The sequence below is a fragment of the Ceratotherium simum genome, chromosome 18, assembly GCF_057802395.1.
Source record: "Ceratotherium simum simum isolate JZ-2026a chromosome 18, ASM5780239v1, whole genome shotgun sequence".
In the NCBI taxonomy this organism is placed as follows: domain Eukaryota; kingdom Metazoa; phylum Chordata; class Mammalia; order Perissodactyla; family Rhinocerotidae; genus Ceratotherium; species Ceratotherium simum.
Window position 1 is genome coordinate 58,391,182 of NC_141917.1, and position 22,978 is coordinate 58,414,159.

At 50.8% G+C, this 22,978-nt stretch overlaps 1 protein-coding gene across 2 annotated transcripts; it reads right to left on the reverse strand.

The window, feature by feature from the left end:
* Nucleotides 1-358: 358 nt before the first annotated feature.
* TPM4 (tropomyosin 4) lies at nucleotides 359-22,309 on the reverse strand. Of its 2 annotated transcripts, XM_004423007.3 has the most exons (9): nucleotides 22,181-22,309; nucleotides 16,849-16,974; nucleotides 12,258-12,391; nucleotides 9,744-9,861; nucleotides 9,122-9,192; nucleotides 8,112-8,187; nucleotides 6,263-6,325; nucleotides 6,108-6,177; nucleotides 359-1,778 (listed from the first exon to the last, which is right to left on the reverse strand). In XM_004423007.3, the coding sequence occupies exons 1-9, from the start codon at nucleotides 22,292-22,294 to the stop codon at nucleotides 1,696-1,698; spliced, it is 855 nt and encodes a 284-aa protein (XP_004423064.1). In that variant the 5' UTR covers nucleotides 22,295-22,309; the 3' UTR covers nucleotides 359-1,695. The 2 variants fall into 2 exon arrangements, with proteins under 2 accessions (XP_004423064.1, XP_004423066.1); XM_004423009.3 differs by lacking the exons at nucleotides 16,849-16,974; nucleotides 22,181-22,309 and adding an exon at nucleotides 16,322-16,529.
* Between the last annotated feature and the right edge of the window lie 669 nt (nucleotides 22,310-22,978).

Genomic DNA, 22,978 nt, shown 5'->3' on the forward strand with positions numbered 1-22,978 from the left:
TCAGCTTTCCTACTGCTTTCCTTTTTATATGCAACATACAGAAGACCTTACCCAGGCAGGCCTTGTGCTTTATGGACTCAACAGGGACCATCTTTCCTGCCCCTGTCTCATCTATTAAAATCTTACTCTGCACAGCCTGGCCCAGGCAAGATTGGGGATAACAGGAGCTTTTGAGTTACTGAGACAAAGTGCTCTCACCTGTAACATAGAGATCATAATCCTTATATCATGAAGTCATGGTATAAAGCAAATAAATAACATTTGCTAAGTTCTTGGCAGTTATCTGTCCTTTCCGTCCCATTAACATTCATTGAACCAAAATGGTGTGTATGTCCCCACACTCCAAAATTCACACAAATTGTAGTTTATGTAAAAATTTATTTGACCAAAATGTAGAAAAAGTGATACTATTACATATGATACAGTTGCAAGAATCTAAATGAAAAGTGTGGGTTTTATTCAGTTGCACAGTTTGCTAGTGTACCTCCTGGGTAGTGTGATGCTTAATAAATAGGAGTGAGGGGCAGAGGATTTGGATAAGCTAGAAGCAGGGTGATTTTTAGTCAGAATTGTAAACTTGAGTTGGCCCCCACATTGCTGGGGAATGTGGAATGTTTCAGCTCTGAGATGTTAACTGAGAAAGCAGAAATATAACAAAGCCAAAATGTGCACCCCTGTCTACAAAATACTCCATATCCAGTTTAATCAGGAGCGTCTTGGTCTTTTATTAACTTGGTCCTAAAGAAGGAATTAAAGTCCTAGATAAGTAAATCTTCCATTTTCATTCCCTTAAGTATAGAGGAGATGAAGTTAGGCCAGTTTTTTTTTATTCTCTACTTCTGCCCAGTATTTGTTAACAGAAAAACACTCTTGCTCAATTATTGATGGCTAGCAGTCTTTTTGATATGGCTTCTCCGAATAGGACTGAATTCTACCATATTCATTCCTGCTGAGTGGATGGCCTCATATCAGAGCAGACAAGTATGGGTCATTATTGGAGTTAGACATCTGCTCCTCAGAACAACTTTAGAATAAAACACATAGAACAGCATAACATCAAAGATCTATCCAGAAAATACTGGGGTAATTATGACCACTTCCTGAGCATTCTCGTGCTGACTGCTCAGAGGATGTTTGTTCTGCACAGTGGAGTGTGGAAAAGAAGATGATTAGGTTAATCTATCTGTGGTTTATGACTTCCCACAATAGCCCCCCCCCCCATTTTTTTTTTTTTGCTCTGGATGGAAAATCCCCACCCATTTTAATGTGATGGTCCCTTGCTTCCTGTAGTGTGACCAATGGTGGTACAGAAGGTTACATCCTTCAGCCTTTTAAATTGACCCATGACTAGATATTGGAGTCTGTGTTCTGAAAGTGTGGGGTTGTCTATTCTCCCAGGAACCAAATGCCCTCAGTCTTAAGAGTATGCTCAATACGAAATACCCTGCCTACCTTAGGAATAAATGCAACTTAAGGATAAAAATGGAGCTGAAAAAGCTGGTGCCATTTGAAAAAAAGGAAGGAATTAGATTTAAGTGGTGCTCAAAGCTTCTCTGATACAAAATATTTGGTCATGTATTCATAATTTGCTTGACATTTCCAGCAAAGCAAAGATGCAATAACAAACTTCTTACAAGAGAAGAGAAAGACACGGAGCTCTGGAGTTTCTGTTGGAACAAGATTCTTCTGTCTTGGTTATATACAGTTAAGTTCGTTTAGTGTCTGATCCAGTGTCTGATGTAAGCCCACGTTCTCTTCTTTGGCCTGGGCAAGTTTTTCTGGTGAGGATTAAGAGTGGGGAAAAATAAATTAATAAGCATCTTTATTAAAAGAAAAAAAAAGGCTTCTAAACTCCCAACTGTCAGAATTAAAGTCATAGCAGAGAAGGTACTTTGCATTTTAATTATAGCAGAGTACCATAGAATAATAGAGATCAAGTACCAAATCAGGGATTTGGATAGGGTTACAAGATAAAATACAAATAAATTTGAATTTCAGATAAACAAGAGATAAGCTTTTAGCATAAGTATTTCCCAAAATATTGCATGATATATCAAAAATTTATTCATTCCCTTTCAGATTTAACTGGGTGTTCTGTATTTTAATTTGCTAATTTTAATTTTAATTTGCTAATCTGGCAATCCTAGAGTCAGAACACCTGGATTTAAGCCCCAGTTGTGCCACCAAAGTAAGCCATTTAACCTTTCTAGGTCTCAGTTTCCCCATGTGTCAAATGGGGATAACAATACCAATGTGTGGTATAGGGGTTATTATGAGGAACAAATGGGAAGTGCTTTAGAACTTATGAAGTGCTACACAAACATAAGATATTAATCCTAGTTATGGATGACTTAATACATTTTCCTCCTAGTGCCAGTTAATTAGCCTTTGGTAGAAAAATATAATCCTGTAACCCATCTTTCCTTTAGAGTTTCTGGGAATGGCTGTTTAAATTCCAGGCATTACTGTGTTATTGTGTTTGTGTGTCCATAGCAATGTAGTCAAACCCAAGTAAATGCAACGTGGCTGAAATTTACATACGGGTATGTCATTAAGTGATTGAGCTGCTGAAATAGATTAAAAAAAAAGTAAGATGCCATTTAGAGCTATGCATGACAGAGCACGAGAGAGAACTGGTTTGCTATGAGCGATGGCCGATAAGGGACTAGGCCAAGACTCATTAAAATACTGGAGGAAAGCAAAAATGCCTCATAAAATGTGATAGGATCAGCTTGGAAATTTTCAGAAAGAAAAAAAAAGAGACTGCAAAAATGGCAGCCTTTCAACTACAACTAGTGAACCTTTCATTTGATGAGGCACTTAAAAATCAGGTGACTATGATCTGGGAGGGTTCCTTCGGAGAGAGAACAGTGACCTGGGCCTGTCCCGTGTAGATGAACACGTGGTAACTGAGTGTCTACTATACGTGAGCCAATTTCTCAATTATCTCTTTTAATCCTTGCAGTCGCTGAAGTATCACCTTTATTTTGCAGAAAAGCTAGGTAGCTTGTTCAAGGCTGCACAGCTAAAGTGGCAGAGCTAGAATCCAAACCCAGATCTTCCGACTTCAAATCCTGACCTCCTTTCACCTTGCCACTTGGATTCCCTGGCATCTACTTTGTTATTAGGTCTGAGATAAAATAACTTTCCCTTAAAGCAATAATTGCCCTTGAGAACTGTGACAGGCCCATAGACTATCAACAGGTAGCAGTAGGTCTCCAAGCCCTAATCTCTGTAAATGAAGTTCCACTTCGATGCTTAGTTAGGCGGAATGACTGGATAGACAGGGCTGTAGTTATTTCAAAGGATGGAGGCTACATACGTCTGGAAAAATCCCAGGAACAAATACGCAGAGAACAAACCAAAAATACTTGCCCTTACACAGTCTGTAATCTTTCCAAGGACATATGTATAGCAATGTGTGAGGAAGGTAGTTTATGCAAAGTTCAGTGTGGATGGCAGTTAGGAACCGGGGGGGGCTGGGAGGGGTTGGTGGTGGAAGGGTGTGGGTAGTTTAGGGGAGATGTATTTTGGAGGAATGAATATAAAGAAGAATTGTGTTACCATCTGAATAAAAAATTACAGGATGAGGTCTAACAAGCTATAGTGACCAAAAATTGATGATGCTAATTGGAGATTTTCATGCCATTTTTCAGGCTCAAGGGCCAGCCTGGAAAATGTGGCTTGGACATCAAAATGTCAGCGTTTCTGGGACAATCTGAGGTCGTGGTGGTGGGGTGCAGGGGAGAACTGGATAGACTATTTGAAATTTGGATTCTCTTGGAAAAATCCATGAGCTTTTGGTCACTATAAGCATGATGTTTTAACACCTAGAGGCCAACTTTATGAGTTCTTACTAAATCAGAGCAGGGTTCCTGGTTATAGTTAACTCAAGTATGAGGGGAGACAGATGTTAGCATCTCAGGCAACTCTAGAACTGAGGACGGAATCACCTCACTTTCTTTGGCATTCTAGCAATTTCCACTCCCTTTCCCTGCTAATGGGATGCTCTTTCATTCCTTGTATCGTTGTTTTCTAAGGGCAGGGTATACAAGTGATCTTCACTGGTGAACTTCCTCCCAGGACTGGGAGCAGGAGAGATGTTCCACAAACAGTGAAGACATAGGGAACCCCAGGCACCATCCTCAGAGCATAGTAACAGAGAAAACAAACGCAAAAGGAGGAATAAGAAGACCAAAACGCCACTGCCACTGTTTGAATCTGTAGATCATGCCCCATTCAAGTGTAGCCTCTTTTTAGACACAAGCCAGTTTTTGCAAGTTCTGCTGACTCTATTAAGCTGCTTAAGAGGTTGGATGAGTCTCCATTCAAAACAATTTGTATTTAAGGAAAAACTGCTGTTGGTGTGCAGACAGTTGGCTATCACTGTGTTTGAGAGCTCATGCCAAACTGGCTTTTGTTTTCATGTTGTCAGAAACGAATCATGTGGGCATAATTTTCTTTTTGAAATCAGCTCTTCATCTGAACCACCCACTTTCTGTTGCAGTCATGGTCAAGGGCATCACAGCTGTGGCTCAAAAGTGGCAAGTGGAGAAAATGAATATGAGAGGGCATGAAGAAGAGGACTGCCTGTCTTTATTTCCGTCACACAGTCACAGACACAGCAGAAGGCGGCTTGAAAGATCAAACCAGGAAGCAGGAAACTGGAGCTTCTAGAAGCCCACAGGAGTATAGGCACCACAGTGAGAAGGCAGACTTCAGTAGTGCTAGGACAGAGGGTGGCACCCAGCTGCCTCTTAGAGAGAGGTCATGTCGTTGAGAGTATGGTCCAGTTCTTTGCTGATAGCCTTGTACTTGAGCTTCTGAGCATATGGCTCATCTAGAGGGCGGAGGTCCCCAGGGAGAGAGTTCAGAAGAAGAGGTACAGGGGACAGAACTCGAGGGTCGGAATGGAGTGCCACAGATGAGCAATGAGAGGAAGAAAAAAAAGTGAGAAAACAAAGCATGAACTAGGAGAAAGTTGTGTCCTATGTAAAACAAATGAGAAAACAAAGGATCTATGGAGTGATTTCTAAGTGGGTTGAGGTTCTGCAGGAGATTAGCCATAATGAACCTTTAAAAGAGTGGTGATGAGGGGCCGGCCCGGTGGCGCAAGCAGTTAAGGGCCAGCGCTCCGCTGCGGCGGCCCGGGGTTCGCTGGTTCGGATCCCGGGTGCGCACTGACGCACCGCTTGGCAAGCCATGCTGTGGCAGCGTCCCATATAAAGTGGAGGAAGATGGGCATGGATGTTAGCCCAGGGCCAGTCTTCCTCAGCAAAAAAAAGGAGGATTGGCAGATGTTAGCTCAGGGCCGATCTTCCTCACACACACAAAAAAAAAAAGTGACGAGAAATGCCTAGAGCTGCTCCCCACCAACCCTCCGCCCGAGGTTATTTCTGACTTTCAGTGATGTCACCCAGTCCAAAGGTTATACTTTGGAATGGGGCATTTTCCCTTATATGGAAACCTCACTTCCCAAACCAAACACTGGGACACACCGTCTGAGGAATGAGTTTTGCACCCTTTCTGGGTGGAATAGGCAGACTGGGAGATTTTGTTTGAACCCCAAGATCTGGAATTTCCAAGTTATTTCATGAACACAGGACAGAATTTTTTTTAAAGTTGGAACTCTTCAAGAAATTCTGGGATATGTGGGCACCAGACTTGCAGACTGGAGTCTTTATTCAGGTCTTTACATTTCTCTGTATTTCCGTTTTCTCATACTGTGATAAGCTTGGAGCTCTCTCGGAGAAAGCTTCCATAAAAATGCAAGGCATTTAAATAATGCAAGGCGTCTCTCAGAAATGAGCAAATTGAAGGAAATTCTCAAGACATTTTTTTAAGTCAGCCATATTTGGTCTCTGTACTTACATGTGGACCTAATAAAGCAGATATTTTACTTCTTCAAAAATGGCAACTCAAGTCTGAATTTGATTTGCACTATCCTGTTCCAGTGCTCCAGACTTCCAGATGTGACATCACCCTGCACTTTACTTTCCTAAGCAAACAAAGCCCAACACAGCCCCGCCACAGACTCCCTCCAGTCGTCTGTGGATGTGTCATGTAGGGGGAGGCAGAGCAAACATAATTAGATGGTAACATCATACCTTCCAGGTCATCAATTGTCTTTTCCAGTTTTGCCACTGTTCTCTCCGCAAATTCGGCACGAGTCTCAGCCTAGAGAATAAGAAAGGAGTCACTATGATTGCTTCAAGACCAGCCCCAGGAGAACCCTCGACTAGCTGGGCGTGATCACACTCACCTCTTTCAGTTTGTCAGACAGAAGTTTAATTTCTTCTTCATATTTATCCTCCTTTTCAGAATACTATGGGAGAAACCAAAACACTGCTTTAAAAAAAGGAGGGAAAAAAGAGCATAAAAGAATGCAGGTTCCCTGTTCCTTGGAGGAAAGTATGTGCTTGAAGCCCTATGAACATGCCTAAGAAGCAAAGTGGAGGCATGCAGCTTTCTATGCAGAAATGTGTGTGTGACTCAGAGAACCTGTGGGCGGTGGATCCCTCTGGGATGGTTCTGATCTGAAGGCCTGAGCTGATAACTTGAGATGAAAGTATGATGAAGACAGGGCAGATGACTGAATGGAAATGCACGCTACTCAAGGCCCTTCACAGCAGTTGGCCTAATCTGTTTCCAACCCCACTTCCCCCAACCTCCTCATTGTGCTGGCCATTTTCTCAACCTATTTTGTGTACTTTCCAGTCTCCCAGCCCTTGACTATGAATGAGTCCCCCAGCGTGGAATGTTCCTTTCCCCATTACTACCTTTCAGAAATTATATTTGTCCTTCAAGGCTTAACTCAGATTAATATAAGCTAACTTTTATTAACTTCTTACTGTTGCTAGATATTCTTAATCCCACTTTACAGTTGAGTAAAGAGCCACAGAGAAGTTAAGTAATTTGTCTAGGCTCACATGGCTATGAAGTGACTAAGCCATGACTGGAACCGCATTCTGGAATTTGAGCTCCTGATCATCATCGTGCTCTACAGCCTATGTAGATAACACCTCCTCGTTGTACCTTTCTCAACTTCCCAAAGTCCCTCTGTTGAGGTGCCAAAGCACTTCGTTACTTTGTCAGTCTCTTCCCCTCACCTACACTCTCAGCTCTCACAAGAGCAGAAGCCATACTCTCACTGTAACACCTATCCCTGTGGCCCAGGGCAGCATTTGCATGCACACGTGGACTGTATTTATTCATCAAATATCCTGTATCAAAGATCTACCAGCAGGATGCTAGTACTAATGACACAGCTCTAACCAAGAGAGATACAGTCCCTGTCCTTAAAGTTTACAGTCTTGCAAGGAAGGCATGTATTAATTGTGTAATTATGATAAATGTGATCAGCCATCATGATAGGAAAAGAGTAGGTACAGCAGAGAAGCACCTAACCTAGATGAGAAATCAGGTTAGGCCTCAGAAAGAGTGCTGTTTAAGCAGAGGCCTGAAGGATGAATAGGGGGTTATCAAAGAGAAAAGGGAAGGCCACTCCAGGCTTGATTGGACAGCAGGTTCAAAGAACCGGAGGTGACTAGAGAACATGGAATGTTTGTGAAACTTAAGTTCAATGCAACTGGAGGGTAGCGGGAGGAGGGAGAGTGAGGATGAGGATGCAGAATTCAGCCGGGTTGTCCATGGAAGAGTGTACATTGTTTCTAATGTGGTTCTCTCCTGGAGGGACTGCTTTGGGTACTGTTTCAACATAAAAAGTCCAGTTCCACCCTGATATCTGCTGCTCAACCTTTGAGAAGATATTTTTGGAGGAACCAAGGGATTTAGTTGAGAGTGAGGCTCTGTTTTAGACGATTATGCTCAGATCTCCCCAAGAGGAGCCTGACCAGGTACCAATCTCATATTCCATCACCACCCTCACAGGAGGTGGAGTTAAAAGATGGTGCTGAGACCCCATGGAAGAGGGAAATCTAGCCACCGACACCTCTTTCTGTGGGGGCAAAAAAACCTAGCTGCTGGGCACCGATGCTACTGTTAGCAAATAGAGGTCAGATCCCTGATACCCTGGCATGCTCCCATGTCCCTTGGAGGAAGCAAAGAAAAAAGCCCAGCAAATCACCCTCCAGCTGAAGCCAACCACCAACCTTTTCAGATGCAGCCTCGAGCGACTTCAGGTTGTTAGTGACATTCTTGAGTTCTTCTTCCAGGTCACCACATTTTCTGCACAAAGACAAAGGATATTTGTGTCTTATCCTCCCTTACAGCAGCAATCCCCCTAAAAGAAGGTTTCAAGAGGAGGAATCCACGCTGCCTGGGGCCCCCAGAAGGAATGTGGGAAAAATGTTAATGGCTTTTTCTGAGACGCAGTGCTGTGTACTTATCAAAACCCTATCGTGCCAGGCAAAGGCGTGGCAGGCAGAGAAGCATTTGGAAGGTTTGTAAAGCACTCCTGGACTTCCACCAAGGCTGAGGCAACAGGGACTTCTGAAATCCATGAGTGATGAGGCCGACTCTGGAAGGTGTAAGAATGGGATAGAGTTCAGGAGGTTGGGAGTTTACACTGGACACTCCAGGAAGCAATCAGAGTTTACACTGGACACTCCAGGAAGCAAGCTCGGAATGGATATGCGAAACCAGACCCCTCTCAGTGCTGCAGGATGCTCTCTGGAGCTGGATTCCTCCCCTGAGGCCAAGGGGAGAGGCTTTACATTTTGGAGCTTGTAGGATTCTGGTCATGCTTCTCACCTTTCCCCCAGGAATATGTCATGGACAAACAATGACATCAGGAGCAAGGCATTTGAACACCGAGGGGGCAGCCTGCCTTCCACAGGCCAGTGTTCTGGTAAGAAGGTACAGCCTCATGAGCTATCCTCTCTGGGAGAATGAGACTTCTAGGCTTCTCTGCTGCCACCTGCCTCACTCCTATTTCCTAATACCTTTGTGGGAAGAGTCAATACGTGGGCAGCAAGAAAAACAGTTGCCACCTCTCTTTGTCAGCCATGGAGGCAAAGAGGAACGACTGAGCAATGAGTCCCAGACCCCCATCCACTTGACCAGAGGCCCTGGTCGGAGTCAAATCCCAACACAAGAAACTCTCTCCCATTTCACCCCAGGAGCTGAGCTGGGCTCTGCTCAGTCCTGCTCTGCCACTCACAGTTCAGAGACCTCTGCGCGCTCCTCTGCCCTTTCCAGCTCACCCTCCAGGATGACCAACTTACGAGCTACCTGCAGAAACAGAAAGGATCGACTGAGACTGACCCCCAACAGCCGTGTCTCGTGGGATGCCCTCCCCCATGCAGACAGCAAGGCAGCACCCAGACCATCTGCACCATGGGGCTTTCTGCTGCTGCTTCAACTCCGACGGTCCTGGAGAAAATCCTCAGGCCCCAGGAGTGAGGAAGACAGGAGGGGAAGGAAGAGATGAGACCAGGGAGGCAGGCAGAAGAGCCACTGAGCTTTCAGGGTCTGAAGACCCATGGCTGGGCACCACAATTCCCAATTTTAGCCTAACTTTGCCAAAAGCTGCTGGACAAAAGGTGATGTGATCAGTTGGTTTCCCCACCAAGTTAGACAGTGTCACAGAATTCCCCAGGACTTTTTGACACTGTGGAAGATAGAGTTTCCTAGCTAAGTGGCTGTCTCTGGAAAAACAGATGTGGATGCAGAAGGACAGCTGACCTAACCAAGAGCTTCCTTTAGGCGGCCCCAGGGTTTTCCCTATCACAGATCCATTTCCTCCCCTCTTCCTGCTGCTGCCATCTGCCAGCCCCACTCACCTCCTCGTATTTGCGGTCAGCCTCCTCAGCGATGTGCTTGGCCTCTTTGAGCTGCATCTCCTGAATCTCCATCTTCTCCTCATCTTTCATGGCCCGGTTTTCTATCACCTTCATTCCTCTGCAAGGAGCAACCTCATCATTACTGCCACATAGACACTACTGCCTCATCATACACCTCTGTGCATCTGCTCATCTAAACGCTTCTCTGTGTCTACCAAGAACCATACTCCAAAGAGGAAACTGTAGAGCTGCTCACGTGCACTTCCTCTTCACTGAACACCAGGCACTGTTCTGAGCACATTCAACTTGACAACTGCTTCATGAGGTAGTAAGTACATTATCCCCATTTCAGAGGATGAAACTGAGGCACAGAGAGGCTAAGTAACTTGCTCAAGGTTACGTAGCTAGTAAGTGGCAGAGCTGGGGCTCAAACCCTGGTGGTCTGGCTCCAGAGTCCGTGTTCCCATTTATACAGCCTCTCACTAACTAGTAACAAAGAGTACTTGTATGTCAACAGTTACCACGATGTGATTAGAGGTCTGGGCCAGCCCGGCTGTGGGAATGATGAATTCTGCTGCAGTGTGGGGGGGGTGTGTCTCTGTCATGGAAGGCTTTCTAGAAGAGAGTCCACAAGAGAACAAGGAGGGGAAAGTTACTCTTCAGTGAGAGACATGCACAAGAAAGCCCTAGAGGAATGAAGGAACATGGCAGGGAGGTCAGGGTGGCTGGAGCATATGCTGTACACTTGAATGACAAACTAAGGGTTTTATGCCAAGGGGAGAGGGAACCACAGGAGGGTTTCAAAAACAGGAGTGAGTGGAAACCAGAATGATGGAGGGACTGCAGTGGGAAGACAAGGTAAGAGGTAAGAGGTAGGTACCACAAGGTGAGGGGTGAGGAGGGTCTGAACTGAAGTGGATGCATCCAATTTGGAAAGGACGGTGTCCTAGGGACAGCTAGAAGTCTCCTACAACTCAGCTGGCTGAGCATGAAATGAGCTCACTCTGGTGTGTACTGCTTGGAGTGGACTAGGTAAGATCAGATACTTCCAAAGGAGAGGCCAACCCAGGACAACCTATCTGTGTGTGTCGTGCCTGCCCAGAGCCGAGGACCACACACTTCTTGCTGTCTAATAAATACTTCCATTCGGGCTGTCACTACCATGCTCAGTTAACTGTCAAAACACCCTCCACACTTGTACAAGGCCTCAAGATCAGCATGGGAGCAAGCCTAGAAAACCCTCTGCAGTACTGGAGAGATCAAAGTGACTTGCCCATGGCCACGTAGTGGAAGGACTTGAATCTAGATCCTCCAGTATAGAATTCTTTCTACCAAAACACAGCAGTCTCCAACAAGAGTGTCACCAAAAGCCCCTGATGACAGGATACAAACAAGTGAGAAGCTTTCCCAGGCTCCCCGGTTTTGTCACGGGGAGGTCCTGGAAGTGAGACATCCAGCCAGGCTGGTCTGACAGTGAACATGAGCAGCAGCTAATCCACACCCCAGGCACAGCCATGAGCAACTTGTGACTGGATCCTTCACACTCCCCCGTGGCTGCCCTGAGCTGCCACCCTCTCCCTCTATTATGTGGCTGAAGCAGAGCTTGCACTGGGGTCTGTGCCCTCGGCATGGGCTGTTCCCCTGCCCGGGAAGAAATTTCCCACATGGGCAACTTGAAAAGTCAGTCTCCAAGATCCCCCAGTTCGTTTTTAATCTCCAGTTTATGGTCACAAGAGTACAATCAGGAATGAATCCTCTGGGGGAGTTTATACCAGAAGACCATGGTGGATGGGTCAAATGAGAATTCTGGTGTGATCGTGTGGCAGATATGCAATGGCCACTGGCCCAGCCCACACCATTACCACACAAGGAACCCATTTACCAACCAGAGAGACGGCTGCTTCTGTGAATTACACAATCTGCCCTCAGTCTTCCAGAGCCTGTGCCAAGGAATTACCCCGCTTTAGAGGACATGGCAGCCTGCTGGAGGCAGTGCTCATGCCACGGAAGTGAGGAGCACTGTCAGTTGCAAGTACATTAGTGGTGCTGATTTGCATGTGTTCCTGACATACAGTTGTCCAGTAGCCCAAAGCCTGCCCGACAGCACTGTTAACAAATTATCTGTGCAGGTGGCCCATTCCATGTTTTCATCTCCCCCTTCTCACATCACCCTGGAAACCGATGTCTGGAGAACACTGATGAGATGCGCAGTGGCTTTCAGAGAGAATACGTGAAGCAGCGCTCTGCCACTGATCCCCAGTGACAGTCACACTTGCCATCTCACATCTGCCCATTTTGCCTTCCTCTGCCTGTTGGGAGTTTTTCTTCGTAACCATCACAATGACAAACACATCTACACAGAGCGTGATGGCTTAGAAGGTGCCATCACACGTCTGTATGTATGTGCACATGCACATGTCTGTGTGATCTCATTTACTCACCCCAGCTCTGTACGGTATGATCCCCATTTCCCAGAAGCAAACGCTAATGCCACTGGGTTCGAAGTGTCCTTACCTCTCGCTCTCATCTGCAGCCTTTTCTGCCTCCTCCAGCTTCTGCAGGGCTGTGGCCAGTCGTTCTTGAGCCCTGTCCAACTCCTCCTCAACGAGCTGGATGCGTCGATTGAGAGCTGCCACATCCCCTTCGGCCTGGGGAGGTCAGAGGTGTAGCCAGGTTAAGAAGTAACATGCCAGCCAGCAGTGGGAGCCCCCCACTCACATGGCGCCTTTCCCTTAGCTACTATGCATCCCCCTCCAAAGCCCACCCAGGAATCCAGGCAGTAAGGAATTCACTCTCTTGTCTGGAGAATGTGAATTTTCCTCATGATCTTCCCCGAAAACGTAAGGGAACATCTGCTGCTCAACAACAAAGGTGTGTGTCCCAGTATAGGATGGGCGCTCAGGTCAACATGGAAGAGAACAGGTACACTGTAGGCTGTGAGAGCACAGTGCTGGCCTCTCTGTGGGATTCCTAGAGAGAGGGCCACCAGTGACCTGGCTCACCCTGTCACATAATAAGCTCTGCTCCCAGTCACCTGAATGGCAAGATAAATGCAAGGACATGGAAGCCTCAGTTAAATGTTGGCTATACAATTGGTGGAGGGAGGGGCAGCCCAGTCAGAGCACCATCTTTTTTTTTTTTGGTGAGGAAGACCAACTCTGAGCTAACATCTGTTGCCAATCCTCCTCTTTTTGCTGAGGAAGATTAGCCCTGAGCTAACATCTGTGCCCATCTTGCTCTATTTTGTATGTGGGACGCCACCACAGCATGGTGTGTAGTTCCGTGCCGGGGATCCGAACCTGCAAACCCAGGGCCGCCGAAGTGGAGCACGGGAACTTAACCACTACATCACTGGGCCAGCCCCGGAGCACCATCTTTAACTAAGTCTGGCTGAGAGGTGACAGGACAAAAAGATATAAGAAAGGAAAGAAAATCTGGTTACAGGCAAGGAAGAGATGTCTGAACAGCGTTACTGGCTTTTCAAGGTGTTTTCACCTACAAAGAAGGTCATATGATGGCATGCATAAAAGCAAGAACTCCATCCAGGATCAAAAGTGCTGGGTGAGAATCCCCACTTGGCCAGTTTGTAGCCATGTGGCCTTGGCTCTGAGCCTCTCTCTCCCAGCACCTGGTTACTTCACACAGCTGTGAGGACTAACTGAAGGGCGTGGCATTGTGCCTGGCACTGTGGGAAGTCACACAAAAGAGCAGCTCTCACTGCCATGATTTCACCTCACGTAATCCTTGCATATCTCACCCATTTTACAGATGGGGAACCCGAGAGGCCCAGCTAGGTGAAGTAGTTTTGTTCAGTGTCACAGAACTGGTGAGAAACGGCCTCTTGAGCCCCAGCCCAGGGCTCTTCCCTTTCTGAATCCACCACCCGAGTCCTGTGGGGGCTTCAAGGCCAGCACATTTAGGAAGGGATATTGAGAGTTGGTGAAAATGGGGCCCAACAGAGGGGGGAAGGGAAGGCGCAGGTAGAGCCACACTGGCTTCTTCTTATCAAGACACATAAGAACCTCCGAATTGGGGAAGGCGTAAAAATGAATGGGAAACCGCTCCCTCTGCTATGCCGAGTTTATAGGCAAAAATGGAATACTAGAATGAGGCCAGAAAAACACAGAGAATCAGGAAACTTTTCTCAGCTCACAGTCCTAGCAGCAGACAGAGGAAACTCCCACAGGTGTTTCTGACTGCAACTCCTCTGAAACACTAATTTGGAGAATCCATCAAAACCACTGATGAACTATTTGAAGTAATGTCACCTACTCCTTCCAATGAGTGGGTATCTTTTATTCTTTTTAATGATATGAATCTCAACTTCTTCAGCAACTGGGGCAGGAATTGATTTTTTTTCTACAATAGTTTTTAGTACATTCACAAAATCGTGCAACCAGCACCACTATCTAAATCCAGAACATGTTGGTTGCCCCTCAAAATAAACCCCATACCCACTGGCAGTCAAGGAATTACTTTTTAAGATCATACAGAGGTGACTGATTGATGAGCTGTCTTTAAAAAAACGTGAGCTGCTGCTTATGTGGGGAATTCTGAATCCTGACAACCACGATTTTGGCACATTTTTTTTCAACTGTCAGGAAGCAACAGAACTCTGAGATGCATACATCTATGTACAGACATCCATACATACGTTTTTTGAAAAACTGCTAGTCATTTTGGGCTCCACCCCTTCCTGCAATCAAAGCTTCTACACTCTACAAAGGATTTCCCTTATAAGGTAAAAGAGGCTTGCTAGATACATGTGGCAAAGGAACAGGAAGATGTCGGTTAATCACACAAAAATCTAAATGAAACCAGCTGTCGGGAGGCAGACCCAGAAGTTTGCCACACGCCGGCTCCTGGCTTTCTCTACAAGAGACTGAGAAAGGTTTTTTTCCCTGGGGCTCAATTCCTTTGCCCAAGAACTTCTTCAGCCTTTTCTCTTTCCTCTCCACGAGAATCATGCTTTAAAAAGTGAACTTTTAAAAAGAAGTCCGAAACTTTCCAAAAATATCTTCCCTCACAACTGGACTGTCCCACTCCTAAGTCTTGGCTAGCGGCTGAGGGCCATTTTTAAGCAGAAGTAATTGTCCTCCAGCGAACTGACTTGGGATGAGATCACAGGGAGGGTTGTGCCGGTTACGTGTATGAAAGAGGCCAAACCAGCTACTGTTGGAGGCTTACACTGGGTTTCTGAGGCCTCTTCACTGCCAGAGCAGCCCTTACAGGAGTAAAGGCTTAGACTCAGGACAGCACGGGGCACTCTGGGGCTCTTCCCCAGACCCATCAGTACACATGGCAATTCCATTTGGCCAGGTATCTTTTCCACTCTGGGGTGGAGGTCCCAAGGCTCCAGCTTTCAGGGGCCTGGGCTTCCACCCTCTCCCCCAACTGTCTTGCCTCTAAGTCTTTGCACACCCAGGTCTCTTAATCCAACAAACTCTTATTTATTCTATAAGACCCTCCTCAACCTCCATTTTGAAGCCAACCCCACTGGTTGGCTGCTTCAACGTCACGTTCTCATAACAGAGCACAGAAAACCCCTGGAAGACTGATCAGCCTCCTACCCCAATTAGACTGTGAGCTTTTCTGGGGGTGGAGGGAGGGGAGGGAAAAACACCAATCGAGCACCTAGTATGTGCCTGATGCCATGCAGAGTTTTACTCGTGGGACCCTCCCCGCTATCCTAGGTCGGCACTGTCACCCCCACTTTACAGATAGGGAGACATGCTCCTAGGGGTTAAGTACCAAGTGTGACGAGATGGGATTAGAATCCAGATCTCTCCCCAGCCCCAGGGGTTGCCACCCTCTGTCCCGTCCCGAGGGACAGTCAGGGGATGGAGAGAGGGCGGAGAGGTCCCCTCCTCATTCAGCCCCATTATCTGCCTCAGGCCCCGAGACATGCAGTGGGGAGGCACACAGGGTCGAGGGCCCCGTACTAACGCTCCAAGGGTCTTCTTGGAGGAAGACGGGGTCCCGTGGCCCTGGTTCCCGCAAGGACCAGCTGGGGAGGGCAAAGCCAGCGGCTCCGGGCTGAACTTCCGCCCCCCTCCCGGGGCAGACACGTCGCTGCCGCGCCCCTGGGAACAGCTGGGAAAGTTTCAACCGGAGCCGGGAAGCCGCGGAAGAGGCGAGAAAGTGCGACGCCCCCCGCCCCCAGTCCGTGTCGGTCACTCCAACCCCAGACAATGGGAGCTCAATGTTTCCACTCTCACTTCCCACTCCCAGGTCCAGTCGTGGACCACCCCGCCCCGGACCCCGGCGCCAGCCCCGAGTCGGATGGCGGCGCGGTGCCCCCACCCTCTCCCCACTCCGGGATCGCGCATCCCCCACGGCCCCATCCCCCCACTTCCTTCTGGGCCAGCCCCGCCCGACCCGGATACTGCGCCCCGTCCCCCGTCTCCGGCCGAGGAGGGAGGATGGCGGCGGAGGAAGGGGTCTAAGCAGCCGGCTCGGAGGGGTGCGGGGCCGCGATCCGGGAGTGGCGGGGCCCGAGGGCGCGAAGGCGGGCTCCTGGCGGGCGGGCGGGGAGAAGGGAAGAAAGGGGGCGCACGGGGCCGGGCGCGGGCTCTCACTTTCTCGCGCCGCTCGCGCTCGCCATCCAGCTCCCGCTGCAGGCCCTGCGCGCGGTCCTCCGCCTCGTCCGCCTGCTGCTGCAAGGCCTGGATCTTGCGTTTCACCGCCTCCAGGGAGTTGAGGCCGGCCATGGCGCGGAGGCGCACGCAGCGGGCGGCGGGCAGCGGCGGGCGCTCGGCTCGGCTCGGCTCGGCTCCTGCGAGAGCTGCAGTTGCCGCGCCCCGGCCCCTAGCCTTTGCTTGCGCCGGGGCCGACCCCGCCTCTCCCCGCCCCCGGCCCGGCGGCCGTCCGGGCGATGAGGTCACCCGACCCGGCCGCCGACGTCAGCACCTCTGGGGGAGGGCCTGACGTCGGCACCGCTGGCTGCAGCTGCTGGAAAGTGCCCCTTTTCTGGACTTATTTGGAGAAAGCGCCGGGAGGCACCGCCTTCTCCTCCTCCTCCTCTTCCTCTGGCGCTTCCCCTCCCGCCCGGCCCCGGGGCTCCTGCCTGGCCCTGCCGCGGGTGCCCCCATTCCTGCGCACGTACGTCGGAGGCTTTCTTCTCCGTCAGCTCCAGCTTCTCCTGCGCGACCTTCAGGTCCACGGAGTATTTCTCCAGCTCATCCTCCGTCCCCTTCAGCTTCTTCTGGAGGTGCGACAGCTCCTCCTCCACCTGGGGACAGATAGGGGGACGGGTCACCCTGGAGGCCAAGTCCCCGGGGCGCAGGGGTGTCCCCCACATTCACAGAGTCCTCTCTATCTCTGGGCCTCAGTTTCCTCATCTGTAAAACAGGGATAACAATACTATGCACCACTCCATATATGCTACCTGTTAATGTGATTTTCACATCCCTTCCTGTCCTGGGACCAGCTGCGCTTATGTTTTTTGGGGGTCCCCCAATACTCTTGCGGAATGGATTACAGCTTTTGGGAAAACAAGTCCCGACACGTTTCCCAGAAACACACGTTCAGTTTTGCATCCCAGTTTCAGGGGTGCCCCTCCCCGTGGTCTGGGGTTAAGCAAAAAGGGGAGTCTCATACTCTGGGCCTGGACCACCCCTTATCCCCAGCCTATCCCTTTCTAGTTCTGCCTGCACACTGGCAGGCAGAGAATCTTTCTAAGTGCATGTTTCCCTTCTCCCTGCCTAGAACCTGCCATGGCTCCCCATTGCCCAAGACAGCGGTTCTCAGACTGTCACAAAATACCCTCAAGGATTGAAGGGCTTGGATTTCCCCCACCTCCTGGACTCTGGGGGCTTGGCTAGAAGAGAGCTTCCCCCCAAAGACCACTTTCTTTGAAGGCTCGGGTTAAATCTTTTAAATTCTTGCACATCTGGCTTCTGTTCATTTTAATCAAAATATCCCTTCATTCCTCAGATTTTCAGTCCTCTTTGTTTATCTTCAGAGTCTTGCCCGGCTACCGGCACGCTCAATTTGAGAAGCTCAGATCTATGGGATACAAACCACAGACGCCTTCACCTCTCCATCTCCAACCCTCCACCACACCAGCCAAGGGTCAGCTCAGGAAGCCTTCTCTTCTCTTCTCGGGTCACCCCCAGGCTGCACCTCCCTCCCCTGCCCCTACCTCTGGGCTGAGGTGGTCAGTCCAGCTCATGCTGGCTTGATCTGACTTATTTCTCAGATGCTTTGACCCCTGGTCCTGACCAGGCTCCTAGGGTGGGCATGCAGCCCCCACTGAGCCCTGCTTCATCTTCCTGCTTCCCCCTCAGAGCAGGAAGCCCAGAGAGGTGGAGTGATTGTCCCTAGGTCACACAGCGCAGCATTTGAACCCACTTCTTCTGAACAGGCCCTCCTGCCAGGCCGGCTTTCCTGCATCCCTGACTTTCTTCTCCTCTCTCCCGAAGAGAGTATGCTACAAAAGCTGCTGTGCCTGCAGCTTCTAGAACAGGCTCTGAATTTGATCTGGCTTACACGTTCACACCTGAGATGATGTGCAAAATGTACCAGGTGCTGTGAGTGTGTGTGCATGTGTGCACAAATTCTTAAAAGAGCCCCTGTCCCAAGGCAGTCACACAGCTTCTCATCTCCAGGCCGCTGAGTGTCCTTCCACTGAGCTGCGGAGTGGGGAGGGTGGCAGCAATTCAGGTCTAAGTTAGGGTCTGTGGGTCCTGACCTTGACCTCCAGGCAGGGAGCCGGGAAGCCTGACTCCAAATCCCAGCTGTATGACCCCTGTCCCCTCTTCTGGCCTCAGTTTCCCCATCTGCAAAATGGAAGCCCTGATGTGGTGGTCTCTGAGAACCCCGGCGGCTGCTTTCCAACTTCTGCCTTGACTGAGAAAAGCCAATTTCCTTAAAGACAGGGCTGCCTGACCCACCATCCACCTGCCTTCCTTCCAGACCTGTCGGGGGCAGCATTCACTGGGTGCCAACTGTGTGCAGGCACAGTGTAGAGATGGTTGGGGTTTTGATGACTTTTTATGGCAACGATTGGAAAACAACATGTGGGGACTGGGATAAGGTGGGCAGGGGGCTGTGAAGCATTTCGAGTGTGCCAGGCACAGTACAAATACTGTCTCACTGAAGCCCTGTGTCACAGAAGGGTGAACTGAGTCCCAGAGCGAGGAAGGGACTTGCCCAAGGCCTTCAGATGGGGATTTGAACCCTGGTCAGACCAACTCCAGAGCTGGTTTGCTCGACCACCAGGCTGTGCTTTGCCCACTGCCCAGCACGCCCTCCTCCTACTGACCCTCCAACCCAGCCAATGCCCCTGCCCCCGGAGCGCCTGCCCTGGGCAGAGCCCTCGCCACCCCCTTGGGTCCTCCCAGTGCCTGGGCCTCCCTCTGGCCCAGCCCTGACTCCTGAGGCAGGGGCGTCCCTCCATGTTTGGCTCCATCCCTCACAGCCTAGGGCTCCTCGGGGGTCAGGCTTGGGGCTGAGGTCACTCTGAGCCCCAGCATCGCCAGCTCGAGGCTGGGCTCGACACTCACCATGGAGCCCAGGGAAATTTGCAGAGTGAATCAATGACACAACTCCAACCCCTCAGTGGTTGGAACTGGGTATGAAAAGTAAATAAGGCTGACACAAATCAGATTCCTTTCCCTCTGTCCGAATTCCAAGCACAAAGTGTGTGCCAGCCTATGGCACCCTGCTGGGGGCTGGAGCCTTGCCCCAGCTCTGGGAGGTCTCCGGCAAGTCACTTCCTTCTCTGAGCCTCAGTTTCCCTGTCTGTAAAGTGGCTGGGTGGGTCACAGCCTGCATACCTTAGTCCCTGTAAATGGGGCCTTTGGGCAGGACTGAGACAGGATGTGGGGTCAGAGGCCAGTTGCGGCAGATGTCACTGCCCCGGGAGGGGAGCAGGCAGGAAGCAGGTGGGCTGGGCCTCCTAGGCCTATTCCCACACCGGACAGACAGGGCCTAGAATCAGGACTTTGCTGCAGGGTCCCCAAGGGTCAGGCTGGCCCCAAGACCCACTCTCTCTGGCCTCCTGAAGGGTAAGGCACTCCAGGTAACCTGAGTTCCTCACCGCCTCCTGCCTCCACCCCCAGGCAGGGCAGGCCATTGGCCCCATGGGAATCTGGCTTCTGCTTTGGACCTCTGGGATCTTGGGTTCCAGGCCTAACCCTCAGAAGGCATTGTTTGCCTCCATTTCTCAGATCAGAACACTGAGGGTTCAGAGAAAGGCAGCAACATGCCCTGAGTCACAAAGCTAGAAGACAATCCAGTTGGCTTTGTGCACAAGTCCACCCCAGTGCTGGCTTTGTGGGAGAAAAAGAACAGAATGAAAATCTGGCTGGAGGCCAGAGAACCTGTCCCTGCCTCCTTGGCCACACAGCTGGCTGGAGGCTTTGGGGACTTTCCCTTTTGAACTTGTGTCTGCCTTGGGAGAATATGCTCTATCAGTCGCTCACACCTTAGTGAAAGTTAGAACCATAAACTTGCTTTTCTCTGAATCCCTAGCTAATCCCCTCATGGTGAGGGGTAAATGATGGAAGCCGGCAGCTCAGGGCCAGCATGGGATGGGTGTCTGTGTTTGCCAGGGAGGGGCACAGGAAGGGAGCCGGGAGTTTGTGGCAGGGAGCGCTGGGGTGGGACTGGCCTGTGTGATGACGTGTCACAGGTGCTTAGGGCAGCTCTGGGACACTGGGGGATGGGGAGGCCCAACGGGGAAGTAGGGCGAGGCTGGCAATAATCCTGTATTTATTGAGCGCTTACTCTGTGCCAGGCGTCAGGCCAAGGGCTCCACCTGCACAGCCATCTCTAGTCCTTCCATGGTGGCTAGGGTCGCACCCTTGTTACTTCCTCATCTCACACGTGTGGCCACCGAGGCACAGAGGTGAATGTGTTTGCTCCAGGGTGCCCAGCGACTGAGCTTCGAGCAGGGCCAGTCTGAGCTCATAGTCTGTACTTTTACCTGCCACGCTGGCCTGGCATCTGGGCTGGGCACATGATGTCACTGTCCTGGACGGCTCCTGGGGCTTATCTGAGACCCTGATGCTCCTGAGAGCTTGGCGATTGACCCCGAGGACATGGGTGAACGCTGGGGGCGGCAGGGTGCTATGGAGTGGGTCGGACCCCCTCCTCTCCTCCCACTGGCTGTTCTGGCCACCCAGACCACACAGCTGTCTTCCTCTCTGTCCCAAGCCATGGCCTTGTGACTGCCCAGCCCAAGCCCCTGCCCACAGCCCCTCCATTAGCTCCTGATGTCCCCCTATTGCTGGGGTCTCCTGGGAATCTCATCCCCAAAGCTCTGGGGCCAGGGCCTGTGCCTGCTGTGGGCACCCCTGCCTGCCCCTCCAGGCTTGGAGCGGGGACAGCAGGGGCACCCCAGACACGCAGAGACGCAGTGAGATTCTCAGGGTCACCCTCGAATCTCCAACCACCCGGGTCGCCAGACCCTCACCTAGCCGCCCTTGCAGTGCACTCGGTCCCACCACACACACACACTTGGCCATCCTCCCTGGACAGTCACCAACGTGGACCCACAGGCTCACAGTCACACCTGGGTATGCCCTGACATGGGCACAGGGTCACCCACACTTACACACAGCTCCGCACAGCACCCTCGCCTCAACACCTGTGTGCACACACACACCCGGCTGTGCACTGCTACCCTTACCTCAACACGCGTGTACACACACACCCCAACAGAGACAGGCACCCTGACAAGTATACACAGGCCAACACAAATAGTCACCTCGACACACACACGCTCACCCTGACATGCGCACATCCCATTACTGTCATGCCAGCTTTTGCATAGGCACACACACAGCGAGCCTCTCCATCATACTCACAAGCCCACACTGACCCCACCCTCAAAGCACACACAGACTCACAAACACACCTGCGCTCTTTCACACACACTTTCCAACAACCACACTCACGCCGGCTCCGCACACACTCATTCCCACGGTCACCTTTACCCCTCCACACTCTGCAGCTGAAACACACACACACACAACACACAACACATGGGCACACACAGAAGTGCTCAGACACACACAAACACACCTTCACACACACTTAGCATCCCCCCATCACCCCGTCTAGTACATCCCCCACACACTCATATTCTCACCCCAACACACCCACGCACACTGGCACGTTTGCACACACAGCCAGCACACAAACACCCCTCCCTTTCTCACACACTTTCTCTCCGTCTCTGCTCCTGCTGGCCCTGCTGGGGATGGGTCCAGCTGACCCCTCTCTCCCCCAGCCCAGGGACCCCTCCAGGGCAGACAACGGTCTCCTCACTCTTTCTCTGCCGGAGTATCACCTCTGTCCCTGCCCCAACCTCCAAGTTCCGAGGTTTCTGAGACCCTCACCGTCGGCCCCAGAGCCTCGCCTTCCGGGCTGGAAGCCAGCTGAGAGAGGGTACTGGGCAGCCCAGCGCGGCCCAGCAGCCAGCGCCTCACCTGCTTGCACTGCTCCTCAGCAGCTTTCCGATCCGACTCGGCCTGCTCGGCCCGGTCGAGGGCGTTCTCCTTGTCCAGCTTCAGCATCTGCATCTTCTTCTTGATGGCCTCCATGGCCAGGCGGTGGGGCTGTGGGCGCAGAGGGTCTGCGGCGGGGTCCGTGGCGGGGCCGAGTGAGCAGCAGGGGTGGAGGAGCAGCTCTTATAGCTGCCCGGGCGCACCGCCCTGCTGCTGGGCGGGCGAGCCTTGGAGGAGGCCCAAGCCCAGGCTGGCTGGGCCAGCCGCCACTCGCTCGCTCAGGAGGACTTGGCCAGCTCATCGGGCTCCCCGCAGCCCTCGCCTTATTTGGGCCTAGGATTTTCTCAAAGGAAAAAAAAAAGCCCAACCCATTTCCATTTTTAACCTGGTGACACAGGTCCTGTGTGGGCATGTGGGCACAGTGCTGGCCCAGGAGGAGTCCAGCCACCTGCTGGCTGGCCTCAGTTTCCCCATCTGTAGTTGGTAGGGCTGAAGAGGGCTTGTGGGTGGGCACAGAGTAGAGGTGAGTGGGGGGGGAGACTCCTCTTCTCCCTTCCCCTCCTCTCTGCATCCTGCCTCCAGGTATTGGGGGTGAAGACCCCATCCATCTTCTACTACAGCCCCAGGGGGCCTCCCTGGACTATTCCCACCTCTTTCTGGAGGGTCTCTGTCTCATCATCTTCTCCTTCTGTCTCTCTTTTGGTGACTGTCTCTGTGTCTCTCTCCATGTCTCTCTTTGTCTCTGTGTCTCTCTCCATCTCTCTTTGTCTCTGTGTCTCT